The 23,925-nt window shown below is 36.1% G+C and overlaps 1 protein-coding gene across 1 annotated transcript; it reads right to left on the bottom strand.

Annotated features, from left to right (window-relative positions):
* Nucleotides 1–6,677: 6,677 nt before the first annotated feature.
* On the bottom strand, nt 6,678–23,502 carry l(3)07882 (Nucleolar protein 14 homolog l(3)07882). The gene is made up of 2 exons (XM_090383159.1): nt 23,455–23,502; nt 6,678–9,216 (listed from the first exon to the last, which is right to left on the bottom strand). The coding sequence occupies exon 2, from the start codon at nt 9,168–9,170 to the stop codon at nt 6,678–6,680; it is 2,493 nt and encodes an 830-aa protein (XP_090239285.1). The 5' UTR covers nt 9,171–9,216; nt 23,455–23,502.
* Nucleotides 23,503–23,925: the final 423 nt, after the last annotated feature.

A 23,925-nucleotide genomic window follows, 5' to 3' on the forward strand; every position in this document is an offset into this window, starting at 1 on the left:
GACCCCAAACCTCTCTCGGGCTTCTAGATTCCATTCAGAAGAGGGCAGTTAAGTTAATTAATATTAACTAAAGAGGGGAAAGACAAACAGAGTCTTTCCCCTCTCTGTCTCATAGACATATTGTTTCTGCTGCATGCCTTTTCTACAGATACTTCCATGGGCACTGTTCTTCTGAATTGGCTTCTATAATTTCCGCTCTCTCTCTTTCAAAACTGTCCGAACACGTTCCGCAACCAGCCAACGTCCATTTACTGTCCAACTTCAAATTCACAGAACCAACTTCTGAAATCTTCCTCGTTTATTCATTCAACTGCCGTTTTCTGGAACAATCTTCCTTCATATTTCCTGAAAATTACAGTCTACGGAAGTCTAATGTCAACAAATATCTCCTTTCGTCTTCCCAACCTCCAACCCAAGCATGGTACTAAGTACTATAGGTTCTAATACCTCTCGTGTTTGGGGTTTTCATAAAAAAATAAAATAAAATAATTTGAAATGTGTACAATTATATATATTAATCGTATTGAAAATAAATAATGCTCTATAATGAAATTCATTGTGATTCTATCAGTATATTTTTTAAGAAAATAAACATATATTACTTGATACCTTCTGAATGTTTCACAGACCGTCTGGAACTGGTCTACGGATCCTAGTTTGGGAAATGCTGCTCTACAGCATATCAAAATAGGATTAAATATATATCTTCAGGGGTTTCAGGGTTAGACTTTGAATTGTCTTGGGCTAAACGTTGGAGATCTCCCCAAGCTGTCGGCATGATTTTTTCTGTGGTACTTTTTTCTAGTAGGTTTCTATGTTAATTGGTTCAGCGTTGATTTTGATTATGTGAATCTGGTTCCTATTAATGCAAATTGCTGTCTATTTGTTTTATCATAACTGTTTCACTTAATTTTCTAAATAACTGAAGCTAGCTCTAGTCAAAACTAAGGTTTGGGAATACAGTACATCGAACTCTGTACAAGGATGAAAGGTCGATTCAATTTTGTTATTCGAGCAATGTCCGATTTGTGTTATTTGACTTCACGAATATTTTATTAACAAAGAAAAAAAGCTGTTCCAGAGATGTCTTTATTGAAATGTTGAGAAACCAAAGATTTTGTTTTGAGCATCTTAAGATTTTTTTTTTTTTTTTTTTTTCTGCTATTTCAAAAAGGGAAATACATGTAGAATAAGTACATAAAACCAATACTTTTTTTAATTAAAGAATGCCACCCCTATGAAGAAAAAATTGTTTGTTCTTATAATTGGGAAACAGAAAACGATTGGATAAAATAAACTTTAAATCTGCATGAAGCAAATTGTCTAATCTGCCGAATTACTTTCTAAATCGATTACATGGCCATCCAAGCAATAATACAGCATAGAAATTCTGAGGGTCATAAAGGTGCCCAGAGAGCAGCAACCACATCTTCATTAATGAATAAGCTTTTAGTTAAGAAAAATACAAAAGGAACAGGATTTTATGTGGCTTCTAAAATAAGCTACAGCAGATCTAAATCTGAAGCTATAAAAAAGCATTCTACGGAAAAAAGCTTTGGAAGTGGTAATTAATGATATAAAATATCATGATCCACCTTAATATTATTCCCTTCAGATTGATGCCTCAAATCAAAAAAAACAGGAAAATGTTTTCAGTGTGCATACAGTTTTTTAATTTAGAATATGGTAGTGTACATTACCTGCTAGATTTCTTCAAAAACTCGAACGAAAGCACAGATGGAATGTTTAGATATTTAAGAAACACAACGGACAAACTGGAAATTGATTGGAGTAGAGTACCTTCTTTTAATGCTGGCAATGCCAACTGCAATTTTGGGAATATGCATTCTCTATTTACTAACATTTAAAAAATAAACAAGGATGTTATTAAAGTAAACTGCCATATGCACCTTGTGCATGCTCAACACATTAATATTTGCTTTAGAAAATTTGGATATCGATATAGAAAATATAATCTTAAAAATTTCTGAAACTTTTCCATATCGGCAAAAAGATTCAAAAGTCTGAACGAATTTCATCAATTTATAGAAACTGAATTTAAGGAAATTCTTCGGCATGTACCTACGAGGTGGCTGTCCCTACAGCCGTATATAGAGAGAGTTTTACTTTCTTGGAAAGCCTTACAATCTTATTTCTTAAACAAGGGATTGTCCAAAACAAAATTTTAAAATTCTCTCTATTGACAATGATTCCGGGAAATACCACTATATACTGTATTGAAATAAATTTGCTATTTGCTTAGCATGTCATGAAAATCTTTAAATTGGCAATTAAAAAACATCTGCAGCAGATATCTTCCATGTTATGACCAGTTTAGAACAAAAATTACAAATCCACTATGATGAAGAATTTTTGGGTTATCAAGCTATGCAACATATTAAAAATTTGACCGCAGAGTAAAGTAAAAAGCTAAAAGAAGATTTTAAATTATTTTATAAATCTGCAATTAACTATTTAGTAAAAATATTTCATTTTGACACAAATACATTTTTTGGCAAGTTATCTTAGGTTTTGCTTTATAAATAATTTGTGCCCAAAAATGAAGACTTCCTTGAAATAACTGACCCCTGAAAATTAAAAGACAAACTTAACCTAATTATGGATGATCTTTTTGAAGAGCTTGTGGTAACTTACAATAATTTTCAAACAATTTAAAGTTCTAAACTCTTTACTGAACGCACAACCACAAGCAACAAATGGCATGTGATTTTAAAAAAATCAGCAATAACCAGTGTGTAAATATTTTCAAAGTAGTATCTTTTATTCTATCTATTCTCGGAACATCTGCATACTGCAAAATGATTTTCAGTGTGATGAATGCTAAATGGCATGATGAAAAAACTGTTGTTTGGTTGAACTTATAAAAAGTGAGCTTTTCATTTATTTCAATTTACAGGATAATTGCCTATATTTTGTGGAAAAAGTAAAAGATGATTCAACTTTAACCTCTGGCAAAAATCAAGAAAAATATGATTTTAAAACTAAATAAATATTTGAATAGAAATAAATGTATTGAGTTGTATTATCTATCTTATATTGTTAAATGTGTACAAATATGCAACACGGAGATTATAATTTTATTTCTGAAAATTTTCCTCCTCCCCGGAATGTACATATACAACCCCCCCCCCCTCCTGTCAACCTATATTTTATCAAGGTCACAGGCTAGCCATCCACTGTCCTTTTTTACAATTTTCTAGAACTGGCAACCCTACTCATTTGCACATATGAGAGGTGATCAAAAATTAAGTTCCCCTATGCATATTTCAATTTCCTTTTGTGACAAAAATTTTGCTAGTGAATATTATAAACTGAAATGGTACAAGACATTTTATAGTACTATACAGCCTGGACTCTACCCTGAGTATTACTTGTTTGGGTAACTAAAGAAATACCTAAATCAAAGATTCTGATCAAATATTGAATTAGAAAATGCAGTTTATTTATGGCTTGATCAACAACAGTTTTTACAGAAGCAATATATATGAACTCATATCAACCTTAAGAGATGTGGTTGTTTGTTTGTTATTTGGTTTTTAGGAGCATTAGCAACTAAGGCCATATTGCTCCAGGATATGCGGTGGTCATTCCCTGACCTTTCCGCATCCTCCATATTTGGTGGTGATGGACTTGAACCCCGGTCTAATCAAGAAGCGTGTGCAACGCACTTCTGCTCCTTCCCACCTGGCTACGGAGGCGCCGAGATATGGTTCTCGTGTTGAGGTACAGTACTCAAAATGTACAATACAGTCTAAAGTTCCAAACTGCAAATACATACTTATGAAAGCTTTTATGGCCCTAGAGAATGCTACTTTTTAATCAGCCGTTGTACAGAGTTCATTTACAGTTTTTATATACAGTGATTTATTTGTACTTAGTTACAATAAATGATTTATTACAAAAATAACATAAAGTAAAAACAATATTAAAATTAAAAAGTGTAAAACTCTAGTATAAAAATACACTAGCATGAAAATTATTATAACCATGCCAATATATTCAGTTACATACTATTATTGATTTTTCTTTAAAAAAAAATCCTAAAATACTTGCACCTAGCAAATTATTATAACACTGAATATGTTATAATACTAATATTTAATGCATGGTTTGTATTATTACATAACAGGAACAAATTTAAATTTGCTCTGCTTTGTGACAAAAATATTTACCATAAAAATATGACAAATAACTCAACCATATTTTTGTTTCTTTGTTACCGATGATTCATTTAATCATATCAAAATGTGCAGTACACGTTCAATGTTTTATTTTTTAAATTTTACATGTAAATTTTATTATCGCTGTTACACATTATTGATGTGTCAATCGACGGACACTTCAGTGTATGCACATTTCAGGTGTCTATTAATTTACATGTTGTCTCCTATTTGAAAGAGGTACAGCTTCATTAAGTATATACACAATTTGTATATAATTTTTACCACAGTTAGATGCAGTAGAAAGCCCCCACCAGCTAATAACAGATTTGTTGTTGTTGCTGTGGGGGTTTTATGGTGCATAAGCTGCTGTGGCTATAATGCACCTATTCATTTATAATGTAAGGAAATGAGAAATTTTTGTAAAATCAGAAATGATTAAAAAATCCAGTTTGCTTGAAGTAGTTGAAAAATTCGGACATATTTGCCTTGTTACCAATGAGATTCTCTAAAGTTATTGGTTTATCAAGATTTACCAGTGAAAGCAGGGTTGATGTTCTGTCTTGTCTATAGTAAGGGCAGTCAATGAGAATGTGTTTAACAGTCAGATTTATATAACAATGTGGACACTGTGGTGGATTGTCTTCTGTGTAACAGATTTGTACATAAGCCCAAATGACTGGTTGATGATGTGTGCCTGGAAGTTTTTTGGTTCATGGACTAGTCAATGCACTGTTTCATTTAGTTTGATATATACGAGAGGCATTCAATAAATTACACCTAAGGTATAATATAGCTAAGGTAGTTCCCATAGTTATATTTCAGTGATTCATCATTTATCATGTTCCTGCATGTCTCAACTTTAATCATACTAATTTTGTTTCCACTATGTTTTTAGGTTGTGCCGCTGTAACAGAAAGGGAACACCTGTATCAAATGGATTTGCTGAAATTAGATCATCATTCAGTCATCAAGTTTCTCAACAAAGGAAATGGACCAAGGGGCATTCAAGAAAGAATGGTGGCTGTGTATGGCAACAGTGTACCTTCAGAGTACCAAGTGAAATTCTAGTCAAAACAATTCAAGTTTCAAGTAGGGTAGAGAGTCCATTGAAGATGATCCACGTCCAGGAAGGCCTGTGACAGCAACCACTCCAGAAAGCTGTGGAAACCCTTGTGCTGAATGACAGAGGTTTAAAGGTATCCCAAATCTGTAGGGTTGTTATGGAGCTTGATGGTGCATAAGCTGCTTTGGCTATAATGAAATCTCTGGGGAATGTGAGATATCTGAGGGAACAGTTATTATAACAGTCCTCCATGAACATCTGGGGATACTAAGGTGAGCGCAATGTTAAGATGAGTCCAGATTTCTGACCCCAGTGCAGAAGCAATTCAGAGTACAGTGTTGTGAGGAGAATTTAGAGCTTTAAGGAAGGGAAGGAAGGGATACCTAAAACTTTCATCTCCAGAATTGTTATGGGTGATGAAACATGGGTTCATCATTGGGATCCTGAAACCGAGCAAGAATCAATGCAATGGAAGCACAAGGGTTCTCTCCCACCCAAAAAATTTCAGACACAACCTTCAGCTGGCAAGATTATGCCCACCATTTTTTCGGATGCTGAGGGAATTTTGTACATTCACTACTTGAAACACAGCAGACATTCACTGGGGCGTCATATGCATCCCTACTGTACAACCTAGGGAAAGTCAAAGTACCGTGGGAAAACTTTCCAGAAGTGTGCTGCTTCTTCAGGACAATGCACCAGTGCACAGGTCATATGCTATTGTTGCTGCTTTGAGAGACTGACTTTACTGAACTTACCTATCCACCTTACAGTCCAGAACTGGCCCCCAGTGACTATTTCCTGTTTTGACACCTCAAGATACCTTCATTGACACCTGATGATAATGAACTGAAGTCTGCTATTTCTGCATTCTTTGATGGACATGACAAAGAATTATTTGTCTGGTATTTCCTCATTGCCAACAAAATGGAACAAGTGTATTGAAGTTAAGGGAAGTTAGTTACATTGAAAAATAAAAAAAGATTTTTGCCTCTATCTCATTTCCTTCGTACGTAGGTAGATAATTTATTGAACATCCCTCGTATTATGTCTGTACACGTGTGCTCACAAATTGAACTGCATTTTGTGCAGGCTGAAAAATCCTGAAACCATGGGAGGGAAGGGGGCTCTACTCTTTGCCCAAGATTAACCTACAGTTTTAATTGATGAGGAAGTTAAGAATTCCTCCAGTCTCCAAATAAGTGACAAATGGAGAAACCACTATTAATTATGGAGAACAGTTAATTAAGAATCCAGCCCATTATCAAGGTTGCAAATTACACTTCCCTCCTTGTAAAAATATATATTTCTTCATGAGGGTTCAAATACTACTTACTGTATACACACTGCTTCTTACACTACTCAAGCAAATTATATTTTAAGAGAAAGCATATTCAAGTATTTTATCACTTTATTCTTATAATTATTTTTTACACTTTCTTTTTCTTTATTGTTTTAAAATCATGCTCTTGACTTGCTAAATCCTTCAACAGTAAATTCACTTTTCTTTTCCTCTGTGCATCCTTTTCTAAGTTTTCTTTTAACTGCTGCTGAGCCAGATATTTATTGTCTAGCTTTATTTCTCTAATAGCTTTCTTCGTTTCGCGTTTGTGTTTGTGAATTAACCGTTGCATTTCTCGTTTCTGAGGGGGTAGCTTTTGTGAGTGACGTTTCTTGTCATAAAAATTTTCTTCAAACCTAGGTTCCAAAAGTTTCAGTGACTGGGGTTTCTTTTTACTTTGTGTTAGAGCAACTCTGCTTCTTTCTTCCTGTATTACAGAAAGTAAATGGCTAACAGCAGTCTGCAGATTCTCATTATATCTTTTTACTGGCAGATCACTACAAACTGACACAAAAGGTTGAAAAATTTCAGAAAATGATGGTAAATCTTTATACAGTACGGCAAATTCATGCAAAATATACAGTGCGGCCCTAATTATAGCAGTTTTAATTTCTTCAAGTTCTTCATCTAGAACTTCCTTTAACAAGCTGATCTTGAGCAATTCTGGTTCTAGCTTCACATCTTTTTTAACAAGTAGAATGTGTAAATCTTTACATTTTGATTTTTGAAGCATACTAGTATATTGTTTTGTATTTTTTGTAGCCAGAATCAAAAGTTGTTTAATATAGTTGATAGCTTCTGGTACAAAACGTTTAGAAAAAGTAACATATTCTAAGAATAAATTACATGTAAACAAACCACTTAAAATACTTTCAACTGTGTTAAAATCACAGTAAAACAGTATTTGGCTCATAAAGATCATGGCTGGAGTTATTACTGGATGAATTAAATCTGAAGTCGGATACAAGGTACCAGCCAATTTTAAAAGAATAAGTGCACTTAGCTGTGGCTTTCTTATTCTAGTACCACCTTTATTTCGACAAAGTTGCTGATATTCTTCCTGACTTTTCAGAATAATCTGCAGTAAACTACTTGAAGTACTTTCAGGAAGGAGCTGTGATAAAGTATATATGTGGGGTATTAATACATTGATCACTGATAAACTGAAATTTGATTCCTCACAGATGTCATGAATGTAGTGCAAAAGAATTACAAACAGAGTTTGTAACTTTGTAGAGTTTTCTTTTTTCAAACTGACATGACTGCATTTAATTATACGATCTATAATAAGTGCCTGCTCTTCTTCTCCATGGTGTGATACCAACTGAAGAAATTCTTCATATGAGGATGGTGTTTCTAAAACATATGGGATTTCCTTTCTAGCCTCTTTGGGGGTCTTTGCTATATTTTTAATATGGATTTTTACAGTATCAGTCTTAGGAAACACAGGCTGTATCTCAAATGATTTGTTTTCTCCTTCTTCCTCTTCAGATTCAAGGTCAGAATAATTATCTTCATTACTATCTATACAATCACTACCAGAGTTTTCTTGTGAAACTTCTTTATCCTCTGCTTCAGCACAGTAGTCACTATCCTTCATATTTTTTCTGACACCATCACACTGATCCTCCCTCCTATCTTTGATATCATTGTCACAGTGTTCTAGATTATACTGCAAATCACCATATAGGCCATCTGCTGATAAATGCTTCCTTTCACTACCATCGATACCTACCATACGCTGCAATCTTTGGGCCTCTAATTTTTCAAGTTTTTCCCTTTCTAGTTGAGCAATCTCTTCAGGAGTTTTTAGACGATCTGTTGCTTTACCTTTAGCTTCAAACTTCAGTTCTCGAACCATCATGTCAAAACTGTCAAGTTTGTCATTTGTTTTTACTGGATCTTTTTTAAACTTTGAAATGGACAACTGAATATTTTTCCACTCATTATCTAACTTTTCCGTCAAATCAAGGGTAGCATCTCTTTCTTTCTGTTTCTCATATTTCCTCTGCTTACTATCAGCAATCAGTTTTGCAATTAACTCCTTGTGAGAATTATGAGGATCACCATCTTTCTTTTGGAGAAAGCCACCAAAGTGGGCTTCTTTTACAAAATCAGCATCTAATTTATCTTCTTCCTCCTCCTCGGAATCAGTAAAAGGATTGTCAAACTTATCTATTTCAGATAATGGCTTCCCTCTGTGTGTGAGTTCTTCATCATCATTTAAGCTATATATATTAGTTCTGTGATGTTTCTTCCTTTGACTTGTTAGACGAGCAATAATCTTATCTTCTCTTGACATTTCCTTACTATATTCTCCAATACGTCGATCTTTAATGCCACCAGTCTTGTTTTTATGAAGATATTCTTGCAAGAGGGTTTTACTTCTTTTTTCAACAGCTCTGCTTCTTGAAATACCAGGGATACCACTTTCATTTTTTAATTTCTTCCTACCAAGTACATTATACTTCTGATTATTTAATCTGATCTCAAATGGATTAATAGTTTTTTTCTTATTACTCCTCATCTGCACAGTTTCACTTAAATGATGCTTTCGCTTTGATTTCTTTGATTTCCCCATAATTACTTATTAAATAAAGTCCACTTATTTTTTGGGAGGTGGGAATCTATGGAAAAAATTAATAAAAATATAAGTATGTCTCAAAATTGTAACACAGGATTAAGAAAAATGCATATATTTCATTAATATTTATTAGTAAATTAACTGACTTTGTCCTAAAATTTTATTAGTAAGAATATTGATATTAAATAAATTATATACGTATATTATACAAATAGATCAAGGGGCAACATTGCATTTTTGTGGTGCAAGACAGTTCATTTTTTCAATAGATGCCACCAATGTGTTTTAGTTATGATTGATCTGAAAAATGAACTTTTTTTTAATTTTTTAGAAATAAACAAGAAAATACCTTTTATTCATTACTTTTTTTAAAGAAAAGGTAAAATTAAATAAATCAAATCTGCACATATGATTATAAGGATTGTGCAGTACATCACTAAAGCAATGCACTGCACAATCTACATGTAAATGCAGAGACTGATCTGAAAAATGAACTTTTTTGTAAAGAAAAGGTAAAATTAAATAAATGACATCTGCACATACAATTAAACTAAAATAATGTCCTGCACAATCCACATTTAAATACAGAGAAATGAAGTGTGGTACAATTTCAGTACTATCCAATTAAGCATAATAATAATAAAATTAACTTTCAGGAAATATTGCTGTAATCCAGAGTTCTTGCTAAAATGCACAAAAAAGTTGGAAAACGTGCTTTAAAAAAGGTTTCTAACCATACCAGCTCATGCACTGATTCTCTCATATCTAACTTTTAACTTTTTCAGATTTGTCAACTTCAGTTTCATTGAGCTTGTTTTAGATTTTTATTTCATTTTATTTCTTTGTTAAAGCTACATTTACTTATTTTATGTTATTATTATCACTTAATTTCTGTTAAACATCTTGGTTGTACCGAGGTATTGCCCTTACTTTACTTTATTGGATGGCGATAAATGATTTTATACATACGAGATGTAGCAATAAATTTCCCAGACTGGTGCAATAAAAAGAACACAGAGTGAAGGAGCTCAAAATGATTTTATTTTTATTCAAAATAATCACTACCTGATTGAATGCACTTCTTAAACCATTACAAAAGTTTCTGAAAAGAGTCACCAAAAGCATCCAAACAGATAATGTTCAATTCAGCAGTTAAGCTTTTCTTTATGTCCTCAACATCCTGAAATCTCTTTCCTCTGAGGAGAGCTTTCACCTTGTAAAAGAGGAAGTCCACTGGTGCTATATTGGGAGAGTAGGGTGGATGGTTTATCTGTACAATTGCATGTTTCATCATAAATGTCTTCACAAGAATGGGGTGAGGCCACTGTCGTTCAAAAAGAACCAGTTGCCTTTCTTTTGAAACTGCAATCTCACCTGGGAAATGCACTTCAATAGTCTTTCAAGCACCTGTACATAGAATGCAGCATTGACTCTCTCCCTTTCAGGTACAAATTCCTTGTGAATCACACCCAAACAGGGCAAACAAATACAATAACGAAATTGAATATAGATATTTCAAAATGCATGACTTCGCCAATCCACTCAAAGCCCCTGACGAAGTAGGGGATTGACGGCCACATGATGGAATGCAAAAATGTATAGTAGTAATAAAATAGAAGTATACTGTTAATAATAACTAGTAATTACCTTTGGCTACAGATAAAAATTTTCATCAATAATTTGTCATGAAAATTCATTATCATTAAGCATTAAACTTCTAAACCTAATATGTATAGGCCATGCGGAATTAAGATGACCTAAATAAGGCTAGATTAAGGACCAGAATTGTATGAACACTAATGCCTATATGTAAAAACCACCAATAATAGGTAACAATAAAAAATTCGAACAATTAGAAACGAATATATACTGGTACGTATAATGTTCAATTGGCCAATATGGCAAAAATACAATGGCATTAACGATGCACAAAAGAAAGATTAAAATACAAAAGAATACATACATCTAAATGTAATATTAATATATAAACCAACATATATATATATATATCCCTTGTGTTTCTTTTAATCCACCTTGGTATTAACTTGAATTATCTTCGATATTATACAAAATATTTTATATATACAGGGTATCTGCCAGGGGCAAAGGTTGATGACGTTGTAGAGCGGATATCAACTTTTAAGGGCACAAAAGGTGACATAGTTGTACACGTTGGCACTAATGATATTAAGAGTAGGAGACTGGCAGAATTACTTAACAAGTACAGGTCACTGTTGAAAAAAAACCGTGAATTAGGGTTGAATTTGAAAGTGTCTGCAATTCTGCCCAGACACGATAGGAGGGAGTATATGATGAGAGGCCTGTCGATCAATTCGGCTCTGGAAAGATTGTGCAAGGCTCAAGGGGTAGAATTTTTTTCAGCCTGGTCTGTACTTGTTAACAGGAGAGACTGCTTCTACAGGGATGGGATACACTTAAATAGAAAGGGTGCAAGAATATTTGCTGATGCTATCGAGGCAGTGTTAGGTGGGTCGGAAAACTGCTAGCTTAGGGGGATACAAGGACTAATAGATTAACAGTAGCCACTGGCAGAGGTGAAAGTGATTCTTGCACTGCTTCTATTGGAATGAGCCGCAGCCTGGAAAATAAGATGCAGGATATTTCAGAGACTGCTGGGAATCATTGGATTACAAATAAACATATGTGTTGTGTTAGGAGTAGCTAAGAAAAAGAACAGGACAGGTGCATGTATACTTGTGTGTACACCAATGCTAGGAGTTTAGTAAATAAATTTGATGAATTTGAGGTATTGCTCAAAACATCAAAGGCAGATATTGTGGGGATTTCAGAGACGTGGTGTCACACAGATATAAGGAATGCAGAACTGGAATTTGGGGAGTACAATGTCTACAGAAAGGATAGACAGGAATAGGAAGGGAGGAGGGGTTATGCTATTAGTTAAGAAATACATAAAATCCAAGGAAGTGAAGCCAGTCGACATTGCTGGACAGTGCAGTGTCAAGTTTGGTGTGACATAAGCATTGGGAGATCAAAATTGAGAGTAGGAGTGTGCTATAGGCCTAATGACTCTGATGAGTATAATAAGAAACTGTACAGGGAAATAGAGTGGGCCAGTAAATCAGAGAGTCTTATAATGGGGGATTTTAATTTCCCAGATATTGACTGGAATTTGGGGGCTGGTCACTCACACAATACTTATGAATTTCCTTGAATAAGTGTTCAAGGTAATTCATGATAAACAGTAACTTTTTTTTTTCTTGTCTTCCTAATTAAATTTATGCAGTAATTATTCTGTAAATCCACATTTTATTAAAAAAATAAATAAAATAATTCCTAAAACTATTTATGGTATTAGTCAGTTCTTGACATGCCATTTGATATTCAAGTTTATGCTTGCAAAATAAGTATTTACTGCAGAATTATCACTTTCACTTGTGTATATACACACATGGGAATTTGACCTTCAGGGTATATCAAGAATATATGTATGTCAGAAGCATTTTTGGCATGGTAATCCTTACAGGTATTTGTAATTAATGGTATCAAAATACCCCAAGCCATGTGATAATGTTTTGTAAGTTACAATATCATATAAGCATGATTCTCAAAACAAGTATTTAGTAATTACAAATTTATAAACTGTATGATGTAATAATTTGTTACTTTATATGAAATATGTTGTAGTTAAGTCTATTTTTTTTTTTTTTTTTTTTACATTTATCTAATATTCAGTGTCCATGTAATATATGGTTATTTATTTTGGTCTCTGCAGCTTTTATCATTTCAGAAGCACTCTGGTTATAAGCACATTTACTAATTTACATCTCACATGTTTAAAGAAAAAACTCGGTAGTTATAATCAAAACAAGTTGAGTTCATGTTTTTAAACTTTAAATTGTTGCTGCCAACTATAAAATCTTCCTCATCTTTAGGTTAAATAAAGAGCTTTAAACATTTGAGTATTACAAATTGTGAATGAAATGCTGTTGTAAATGGCTAATATTATATATCGACTGCCAACTCTTTTTAGAAGTGTATACAGTATATATTTAAATTGTTTCATTGCCAAACAAAAATCTATACAGATAACTTTGAACAAATGATATTGTCTGTAAATATTCTGATATATATATATATATATATCAGTTTACTTTTCAAAAACAGTAGTAGCAAAATATTTAATTAATTGAAGGCTAACATGTTAATTGGATGAGTGAAATATATATATTTTTTTTTTATGGCTGATGCTATATAAGTTTGCTTTCTTGCATCATGTGCCTATGCTAATGAAAAACAATAATGAAAAAAACAATAGCAAGGCTTTTGTGGATTTATTGGATGATTGTTTTCAACATCAGCATGTTCGGGAGGCAACTAGAGGGAGTAATACTCTTGATTTGATTATCAGTAGTGATTCTTCATGCATTAAGAATCTGCAGGTAAATGAACCACTAGGTGGCAGTGATCACAGTGTGCTGAAGTGGGATTTACTCAAAGAGGTAACTACCATTAGGGGTAAAGGGAAGGGTTATTGCTTTCATAAAGGCGACTATGATGGACTGAGACAGTATTTAAATTCTATACAGTGGGACCAACTGATGATGTTACCAACAGCAAATTCAAAATAGGAAGCATTCAAAGAACTTATCTTGGAAGCTACTAGGCTTTACATACCAACTAAGAAATATTGTTCAAGGTTTAGGCCTAAGTGGATGTCAGATGAACTAATGAGACAATATGGCAGAGAAGAAAAATGCATGGGATACATACAAATTAACACGTGACACAGAAGCCTATGATAGATACAAGTTGATCTGTAACCAAGTTACAAAGGAGGTTAGGCAGGCGAAGGCAGATTACGAGAAATCTTTGGCAAGGGATGCAAAGAAAAACAGCAAAGAGTTCTTTACTTATGTAAACTCTAGAAGGAAGGGGATGAATCAGATTGGTCCACTTGATGTCGATGGGTCAACTGTTGATGATCCTGCTCAGGTAGCTAACAAACTAAATGAATATTTTGCATCGACATTCACACATGAGGAGTTATTAAGCGAGGGGAATGCCAGAGGTGTATTCAACTCTGGCAGTAAGCTAGAGAATCTTGTAATAACTGAGAGTAAAGTGGAGGAGAAATTGTTGAAGATAAATACAAGAAAGGCACCTGGGGTGGATGGGATCTATCCAGTTATATTAAAGGAGGCAGCAAAGGAAGTAAGCAAACCCTTAGCCATAATTATGAGAGCTTCCTTGGGCTCAGGGGAAGTACCCATGGCCTGGAGATGTGCAAATGTGACCCCAATTCACAAAGGAGGATCAAAGGACGACAAGTAATTATAGACCTGTTAGTTTAACTTCTGTTCCCGGAAAATTAATGGAGGCACTGTTTAAAGAAGCACTGCAGGATCATCTAGACAAGACTTCAGTTATAGCTCAGACACAGCATGGTTTTGTTAAGGGGAAGTCTTGCATGACCAATTTGATTGGATACTATGATGCAGTCACAAAAGAAATGGATGCAGGGAATAACTTTGATATTATATACTTGGATCTTAGAAAGGCTTTTGATACTGTTGCACATGGAAGACTGCTGCACAAATTGGAGCAGTGTGGCATTGGAGGCAAATTGCTGCTATGGATAAAGGGGTGGTTGAGGGGGAGAAGACAGAGTGGTAATCAATGGACACTGCTCACCGTGGACTAATGTTATTAGTGGAGTCCCTCAGGGTTCAGTATTGGGTCCATTATTGTTTTCTGTGTTTATAAATGATATTGATGATGGTATATCAAGCTTAATGTCCAAGTTTGCAGACGATACGAAGGTTGGCAGGGTTGTCAAGGACACTACTGACACTATGCTACTGCAACAGGATCTGGAAAGGTTGAGCAGATGGGCTGAGAGGTGGCAAATGAAGTTTAACATTGACAAATGTAAAGTACTACACATGGGAAACAGCAACCCCAGAGCAACGTATCAACTCTGTGTTACTACACTGACAGTGGTAAAGAATGAAAGGGACATGAGGGTGGTTGTGCAGGCAGATATGAAGTTTTCTGAGCAGTGCAGACAGGCTGCAAGAGTAGCTCATGGTGTATTGTCGATGATATATAGGAATTTTTCTAGCAGTGATAAGGAGGTGATTATTCCCTTGTATAAGGGAATAATCACCTCCTATAGGTCCTTGAGGTTGTCACAGACATTCTCTCAGATATGCCAGACAAGCTGTTCTTGCTACCTGGGAGTCTAAAACGCTGATGGAACTGATATTCGGGTGACACTCAAGTCAAAGTGGACCCAATTTTGGCGAAGTCCGGACGGTCTATGACAGCCAAATCCTCTGCTTGCACCTTCACGATGGTGGGACTGTTAGTAATCCTGGGTATAACCTTCATGCTCAAGTACATGGTGGGTGACTACCCAGGTGTAAACCAACGTAAGCAGGGGTCGAGGTGTGGTGCCCACACCACATGGAGGAACGCCGCCCTCTATGTTACCAGGCAGTACTAGGTGGTAGATGACTCATCAACCGGTGAAATACCACCACTTTGCTTATTGGAGGCTTGAAGTGGTGGAACCCATGTTTAGTCTCTAGAGCTAAGTTCCGGCCAACCCTTCCCTATCTCTTCCATCATGCAGTATGATTGATGATTTTTGAGGTTATGATGAATGTCGTGGCGAGATCCAATATTCCTTACATTTCGAGGGTACAGCTCTAAAACGGTGTTCGCAGGCCGGCCGCTAGTTAGTACACCGGACTGAACCTATTGGTAACTCTCTAGGAAGCTTCCGGATCAGCTAGTGTATAATCTTGCTACCTCTACTCTGCCAGATAGTGACTGGAGGGAGTCCGAGTAGTGTGTATGTGGGGAGCATTGTCGAGGCCACGTTATGTCAAGGATCTGGGTATATTCCTACCACATGTAGGCCATATCCAAAAATTTCATTACTTCATACAGCATGTCCCACCCACTTTTTCTTACTATTGAATACACCATGAATTGTCAAAATAATAGAGCAAGCTTATCTGCAAAAAGATCTAAACCTCCCAAGGACTTCCTAATTCATTTCACAAATATACGTGGCCTCAATTCTAATCTCAACCATGTCCATTTCCACTTGCAGTCTTCCAAACCCCATGTACTTATTCTGACTGAATCTCAGTTATCAGTTGATTCAACTACTGCTCATCTCAGATGTCCAAATTATTTGCTGTATGATTCCTTTCGACTCAAAGGTGGTACTTGTGCATATGTCCGTTCTGATATTCCCTGTCAGAGACTTGGCAATTTGGAATCTCCTCTCTTTGATCTTCTCTGGCTTAAAATCTCTCTACCTCATTGTGTAAAATTCATCTGTTGTCTCTACCGTTCTCCCAACTCCACTAATCACTTGGAGCTCTTTCACTTCCTCTCTTTGCAACTTGACTTTCTCCAGTCCAACTTTCCTAACAGGGAGGTAATTTTCCTTGGTGATTTTAACGTTCACAACTCCAGCTGGCTTCCGTTTTCTAGTCACACCGACCCAGCAGGTCGAGATGCTGAGGCTTTTGCAATTACTAATGACCTAGCACAGATTGTTCATTTACCTACAAGAATACTGGACAATCCTAATCATACAGCCAATACGCTTGATCTTTTTCTCACAAACAACCCTTCTAAGTACAAGGTTGAAGTGAGAGGTCCTTTAGGCACTTCAGATCACAACTTGGTGATTGTCTCTTCTCCAATGGAACCTTTATCTCATGGTATTCCCAACCTCGTATTGTTTGGCATTACAAGAATGCAAAATGGGATGACCTGCGAGACTTCTTTTCTTCTTTTCCTTGGTCTGATTATTGTTTCAAAACTTCTGATGTCAACGTTTGCTCAGATCGTGTCAGTGAAATTATTCTTGCAGGAATGGAATCCTTTATCCCACACTCCACTTTAAAATCTCGTCCTTTATCTAAACCTTGGTTTTCCAATAAATGTGCTAAGGCTGTCCAAGAGAAGAACGTTGCATGTCGTAATTGGCTTGTTTCTAATTCTTCAGTTTCATTTTCTGCCTACACCAAAGCTCGCAACAATTGTAAAGCAGTTATTAAACAGTCCAAACTAGAGTTTGAACAGGCTAAGAGTAGAAAACTTGCTTCTTGCCCTAATGGTAGCCAAGCATTCTGGTCTCTTGCCAAAGCTATTGTCACAACTTTTGCCCTCTCTGCTCCCACCTCTGTCAAAACCAGATGGTTCTATTGTCATTTCAGCCAAGGATAAAGCTAACCTGCCAGCATCCCATTTTTCTTCCAACTCATGTATTAATGATCTTGGTAAAACACCCCCACCATTCCCAACATGCTCCATTCAATGCCTCCTGTGGCCTTCCATCAAAAGGATGTGAGAAGGATTGTGACAAATCTTGATGCTAAGAAAGCTCCAGATCCTGATGGTATTTCTCCACTTTTTCTCAAAACCTGTGCTTCTGAACTTACTACTGTTCTTTGCCACCTTTTTTCACTTTCTTATTCCAAAGGTGTTTTTCCTTCTGCTTGGAAATTTGCTCATATCCAAACACTTCCTAAAAAGGGTGACAAATCCCTCCCATCCAATTATCGTCCCATTGCAATTACTTCTACTCTTTCTAAAGTAATGGAGAAATCAATTAACCGCCAACTCTTAAACTACCTAGAAACCTTCCGTCTGATCAACGATCGCCAGTATGGATTCCGTTAGTGTCGATCCACTGGTGATATTCTGGCTTATGTTACCCATTTATGGACTAATTCAATGGAAAGGTTTGGTGAAACATAAGTAGTTGCTCTTGACATCTCAAAGGCTTTCAATCGTGTTTGGCATAAAGGTCTTCTAAACAAGCTTCCATCTTATGGTTTGCCAACTGTTTTTAGTAATTGGTTATCCAGTTTTCTCTCTGATCGCTCACTGAGGGTGATGGTAGATGGCTCTCTGTCTTCTAACTTCTCCACTAATGCCAGTGTCCCCCAAGGTTCAGTTCTTTCCCCCACTCTTTTCTCTTGTATATCAATGACCTTCTTCCATTGACTGGAAATCCTATCCATAGTTTTGCCGATGATAGCACATTGCATTCAACTTTCCATTTTGAGAAACCTTGTCCAGCTCAATCAGCTTCAAGTTCTCGAAAATCTGCTGCCAATTCCTTAAATGCCGATCTTCAGGTAATTCTCCAGTGGGGCAAAGACAACTTAGTTGATTTCAACCCTTCTAAAACTCAATCTTGTCTTATATCTCGCAAAAAGGATTCTTCTGCTCCTATGCTTATCTTTAGTGACACTCCGATTTCTAGGCAAAATGATATATCTCTTTTGGGGATTACCCTGACTTCTAATCTCTCTTGGCACAAGCACATTACAAATATTGCTTCCTCTGCATCTAAAAAACTTGGTTTTCTCTTTCGCTCTGGGCGTTACTTTTCTCCCAAACAGCTGCTCACTCTGTATAAATCGCAAATCCGCCCTGCCATGGAATATTGTTCCCACATCTGGGGTGGTGCCCCCAAAACCTCTCTCAGGCTTCTTGATTCCATTCAGAAGAGGGCAGTTAGGTTAATTAATGATTCATCTCTAACAGAGTCTCTCCACTCGCTTTCTCATAGATGCACTGTTTCTGCTGCATGCCTCTTCTACAGATACTTCCATGGGCACTGTTCTTCTGAATTGGCTTCTATAATTCCCGCTCTCTCTCTTTCAAAACAGTCCGAACACGTGCCGCCACCAGCCAACATCCATTTACTGTCCAACTTCAAACCCACAGAACCAACTTTTCATCTTCCTCATTTATTCATTCAACTGCCGTTTTATGGAACAACCTTCCTTCATATGTATTTCCTGAAAATTACAATCTACAGAAGTTCAAGTCCAATATCAACAAATATCTTCTTTCGTCTTCTCAACCTCCAACCCAAGCACGGTACTAAGTACTATAGGTTATAATACCTCTCGTGTTTGGGGTTCTCATAAAAAAAATAAATAATAAATAAGGCAATGGTCAGGCCACACCTAGCGTACTGTATACAGGTCTGGAGGCCTCATTTCAAGAAGGATGTAGAGATGCTGGAACGAGTACAGAGAAGGGCAACAAGATTAGTGAATGGAACAAAGGGGTGCTCTTACGAAGAAAGGCTTAAGTTTTGCAAATTACAGTGTCTGGAGACTAGGCACCAGCGCGGTGATCTGATAGAGGTGTATAAAGCCTTGAATGGTTTGAGCATGCTCAATGCTGATGGGATTCTTCCTCTTGCTCAGAATAATCGCCTGAGAGGGCATAAATTCAAATTGAGGAAGGAAGATGTAGGATAGATGTGAGGAAATTTGCCTTTAGCCAGCGGGTGGTTGGTTGGTGGAACAGACTTCCATCCCTTGTCGTGGAAGTTGATAGCCTAAATAAGTTTAAGGCTCAGCTGGACAGGTATTTCGAACGAACAGAGGGGTGAAGTGGAAGTGGTTATTTATTTATTTATTTTATTTTTTTTTTTTGGCTGATGCTGCATAAGCTTGCTTTCTTGCATCAAATGCCCCTACTAATGCTAATGCTAATGTGTCTCAAAAATACACGGCATAACTTCAGGAATGAGTTCCTCATATGTAGAAAATAAAAATATTTTATATCAACATAGTTCCGGAAATGCTTGGTTCCCGAGTTATTAACCGGAATGTCTTATCTCCCGCAGGTGATTTCCTTCATCACAAGGTACTAAGTGAATCTGGTGGTTTGCCATTCCGACCATGTACTCAAACCAGGGGCAAGCGGATATGCACTTTATGTATGGTTTGGCAGAAGGCAATGCTCTGGAGGCTCGTTGTTTGTACCACGAAAGGTTCCCAGAACGAAGATGTCCAGACAGGAAAACGTTTGAAGGTATCCATCGCCACTTTTGTGAACATGGGACCTTTACACCTCGTGCTGCCGACAGAAGACGACCAAGATCTACGACTCCTGAAGTAGAGGGGTAGACCAACTGCCTGGCCTCCACGCTCACTGATTTAAACCCACTAGATTTCTTCTTGTGAGGCCATTTAAAGTCATTGGTGTATTCGACTCCGGTAGCTGATGTGGAACTCTCCGCAATCAAATTGTGGCAGGTTGTGAGACAATACGAAATATGCCAGGAATTTGGCATCGTCTTCGTAAGTCCATGAGACATCTATGTCAGGCCTGTATTCAAGCATGAGGTGGACATTTTGAACAATTACTATAAGGTGATGTGATCAGTTAAGTGTCATAGACAGACCTTCAAAACTCAGAAACCAAGCATTTCCGGAACTATGTTGATATAAAATATTTTTATTGTCTACATATGAGGAACTCATTCCTGAAGTCATGCCATGTATTTTTGAGACACCCTGTATATATATAGGGTGTTTCAAAAGTGATGGTCAGTAATTTAAAGGTGAACCATACAGACTAGAATATGCAAAAAAAGTCTAGTAAACATGGGTCCTTAAGTGAATCGTTTTCGAGATCTTGCACATTTCTAGTTGGGATCCACCACTGACTTACTTGTTTGTTTGTTTAGGTTAGGTTATGCTGATTTTTTCCCTTTCCCCTTTCTCAATGCTCTGAGACGTAGCAGGCATACTAGTACTTGTCAAAGGATAGCTAATGTGAAAAGAGGTTACAGCAACAAAGAGTATATGGACACGCACTTCGTGTATGGTAAGGCCAACAGCAGTGTACTCAAGGCTGCACGTTGTACCAAGAAGCATTTCCCTACCGAAAGCAGCCCATCATGTGCACATTCATCAGGGTACATCAACGCCTTAGAGAACATGGGCACTTCACACATGGAGTACGAGCAGGTAGGCCCAGAAGCATAACACCTGATGTTGAGGAAAGTGTTAGAAAGAACATCCTGTGGCGTTGAAACCAAAAATTAAAAATGTATTATCTTATGTTTAATAAAACCACCCTTGGCAAAGGATTCACAGGTTTTTTGCTAAACTAGTGCTACCATAGCCGGTGGCAGATCTTAACAGAAAATGTGCATTAACTCGAAAACAGTTGATTTGCGGCCCGATGTTCACTGGGACTTTTTTGCTTATTTTAGCTTGTACTTTTCATCTTTAAATTATTGACCATTTTTGAAACACCCCGTACATGAATAAAATTAAATTCTGCTACTTCTTCCATTTTCACTTTACATACTCTGAGAAGAAATTAAACATTAACTTTTTATTATATATTTTAATGTATACTGTATATATATTAATATATAATTATAATAAAAGGTTTGCATACAAACATAATTATAATAAAAGGTTTGCATTCAAGGCAGAACTTTGACAAACATTTGGAGGAAGTGGATGTGTGAAATAAGAGGGTTTTTTTTTTTTTTGGCTGATGCTATATAAGCTTGCTTTCTTGCATCATGTGCCTTTGCTAACATTTCTGCGGATAGGGAAACAAAGACAAAAACTGGTTGCTAATATCACTTAATCTTAGTTCAACAATCATTATTAACAGACATGATAATTAGCAATTGTGATGACAGCAAGACAAATAGTGACAAAAATGAGGTGAATGAAGAATTGCAATGTGATATGTAGGGAAAAACAAAAATTATACTGAAGAGATAATTTGGAACCAGAAGGGTTCTCTTTTATCCATATATGCATGAGTTTGCATTTAGAAACCTTTTCAATGCAAATTTGCTTTTCAACTTCCTCTTGTGGATCAGCAAGAACTTATGGATTATATCAATGTATCCTGTTAAGTTGCAACATTATTATGTGTCATTGCATTTTACCACAAATTATAGCACACTGCATTTTTCTGCACTCAAATATAGATTCAGCAATGTATACAGCTTTAGCAGAATTGTGTGTGCAGAATTTTTTTTTTTTTATTTCCTTTCTCTTTGGTATGCAAACTATGTTCTGGAAATAAGTTTGTTTGTATTGAGGTTTAGTGGAGCATGGACTACATGGGTCATAATGCACCAGTGCAAATAAGTTCATGGGGGTCTGCAAGATGAGCTCAATTTTCACATTGTGGGCAAGTTTTTGAAATTTTTTTTTTGTAGCATTTCTAGAAGCCTAGTATTTTTAGAAGCCAAGATATAATCGATTATATATCAAGTGGACTGTGTATGGCAAGATTTTATTATTTTTTTAAATAAAATTTTCCTAAATCTGCCTTCCCACTTCAGATCATGGAGGGTAAATTGTTAAGACTGGTTGGAAATATTTTTGCTTTTCAATTACTAAGTTTTACTATTGAGAACAATAAAACAAAATATTTTAATTTGCTCTCCCCACAGTTAAACTAGGAATCAAATGGATCCACTGCTGAAAATGTTGTGTGACACTGATCTACATAATGAAACATATGGCATGATATACCAAGTTAAATGACAGTTCTGATGGCAGGGGCCATGAAAATGGAGGGTGCATTGGATACACCACACCAGTCTCAACATAAATAGGCTAGGCCCCATAACCCCTTTTGTATCCAGGGGCCCTCAGCTACACTTGCATGGCCCTGCTGGTGGCAGCATCTATTAACAATATGTTGAACCAGCTTGCGGTTATACTCCAGATTATGGGTACACCTACAGGGGAAGTGGCTTCTTTTGCTTGAATCCATCCTAAATTACTGACGTAAACTAACCTAACCTTTTTTTCACTAGCAAAAAATGAAAGTCTATTTAAAAAACCCACTTCATTTGCTTGAATCCATCCTGAATTTAACCATGCCGACAAGGTGTAACCATAATCTGGAGTCAGCCAGTTACAGAGATTATTATTAGCTATATGGTGCAAGGAAGCCTGAGGCTTTTGCTGCACCAGCCAAAAAAAATTCCTGAGTTACCCACAGAAAGAAGGGAATCACTAAGAGAAGAATGATGATATTCAGATCAGGACCCTGGGTGTGCCAAGCCCATACTCACCAGATGTGAGCCCCTGAAGTTATTGGCAGGCGTAGCAAAGTCTTCAAATGCAAGAGTACATTTGGACGCGCGTTTGAACTGACCGTGATTCAAGAACATATGACTGCTAATGTTGTCTAGGAGTATAAACAGAAAATTTATTTATTTACACAATATACTGATCCCCCTCTTAGTCTTAGTTACTCTTGTGCTTAACACACACACTGACCGAAGCAAAGAATATTCCGAAAATTCCCTGATGTTTATTAATCAAAGGACTATGCTTGACTTAACTGTAAAATTTCTAATGCATGCTTTGTGGCGATGTCTAAGATTAAAAGCACAGCCTTATGATGAAGAAAATTTTAAATGTGCTTTCTGAAAAATAAACCAATAATATCATATGAACTTGAAAGTACCTACCCTTGAAGATTACCTTCAAATCTCGATGTAAGATATTATTAATAAAACGTTTACTAGCATTGTATGCAATTTCCAAATTACTCCAGTTACAAAACATTAACGTAGAATAGATAGCTTATTGAATAGCTTTGGTACACTCGAAATGAATATACGACTGTTTCCAATATTCTCCGCACATCCGCTTTTAGCGTTACAGACAAGATGTAAAAAGCATAATTCGGTAACTTAAACAGTGCCTTTTATTTATTATTATTATTATTATACGGTATATGGTGCAAGGAAGCCTGAAGCTTAACTGCACCAGACAAAAAAAAAAAAACATTTCTTAATTACCCTGAGAGAGAGAGAGGGGAATCACCAAGAAAGAAAGAAGAATGATGATATCCAGCTCAGGACTCTGGGTGTGCCAAGCCCATACTCACCAGATATGGGCCCTTATTATTATTATTATTATTATTATTATTATTATTA

This window comes from Mastigoproctus giganteus, chromosome 10 (genome assembly GCF_048544385.1).
Source record: "Mastigoproctus giganteus isolate SK-2022 chromosome 10, ASM4854438v1, whole genome shotgun sequence".
Classification (NCBI taxonomy): domain Eukaryota; kingdom Metazoa; phylum Arthropoda; class Arachnida; order Uropygi; family Thelyphonidae; genus Mastigoproctus; species Mastigoproctus giganteus.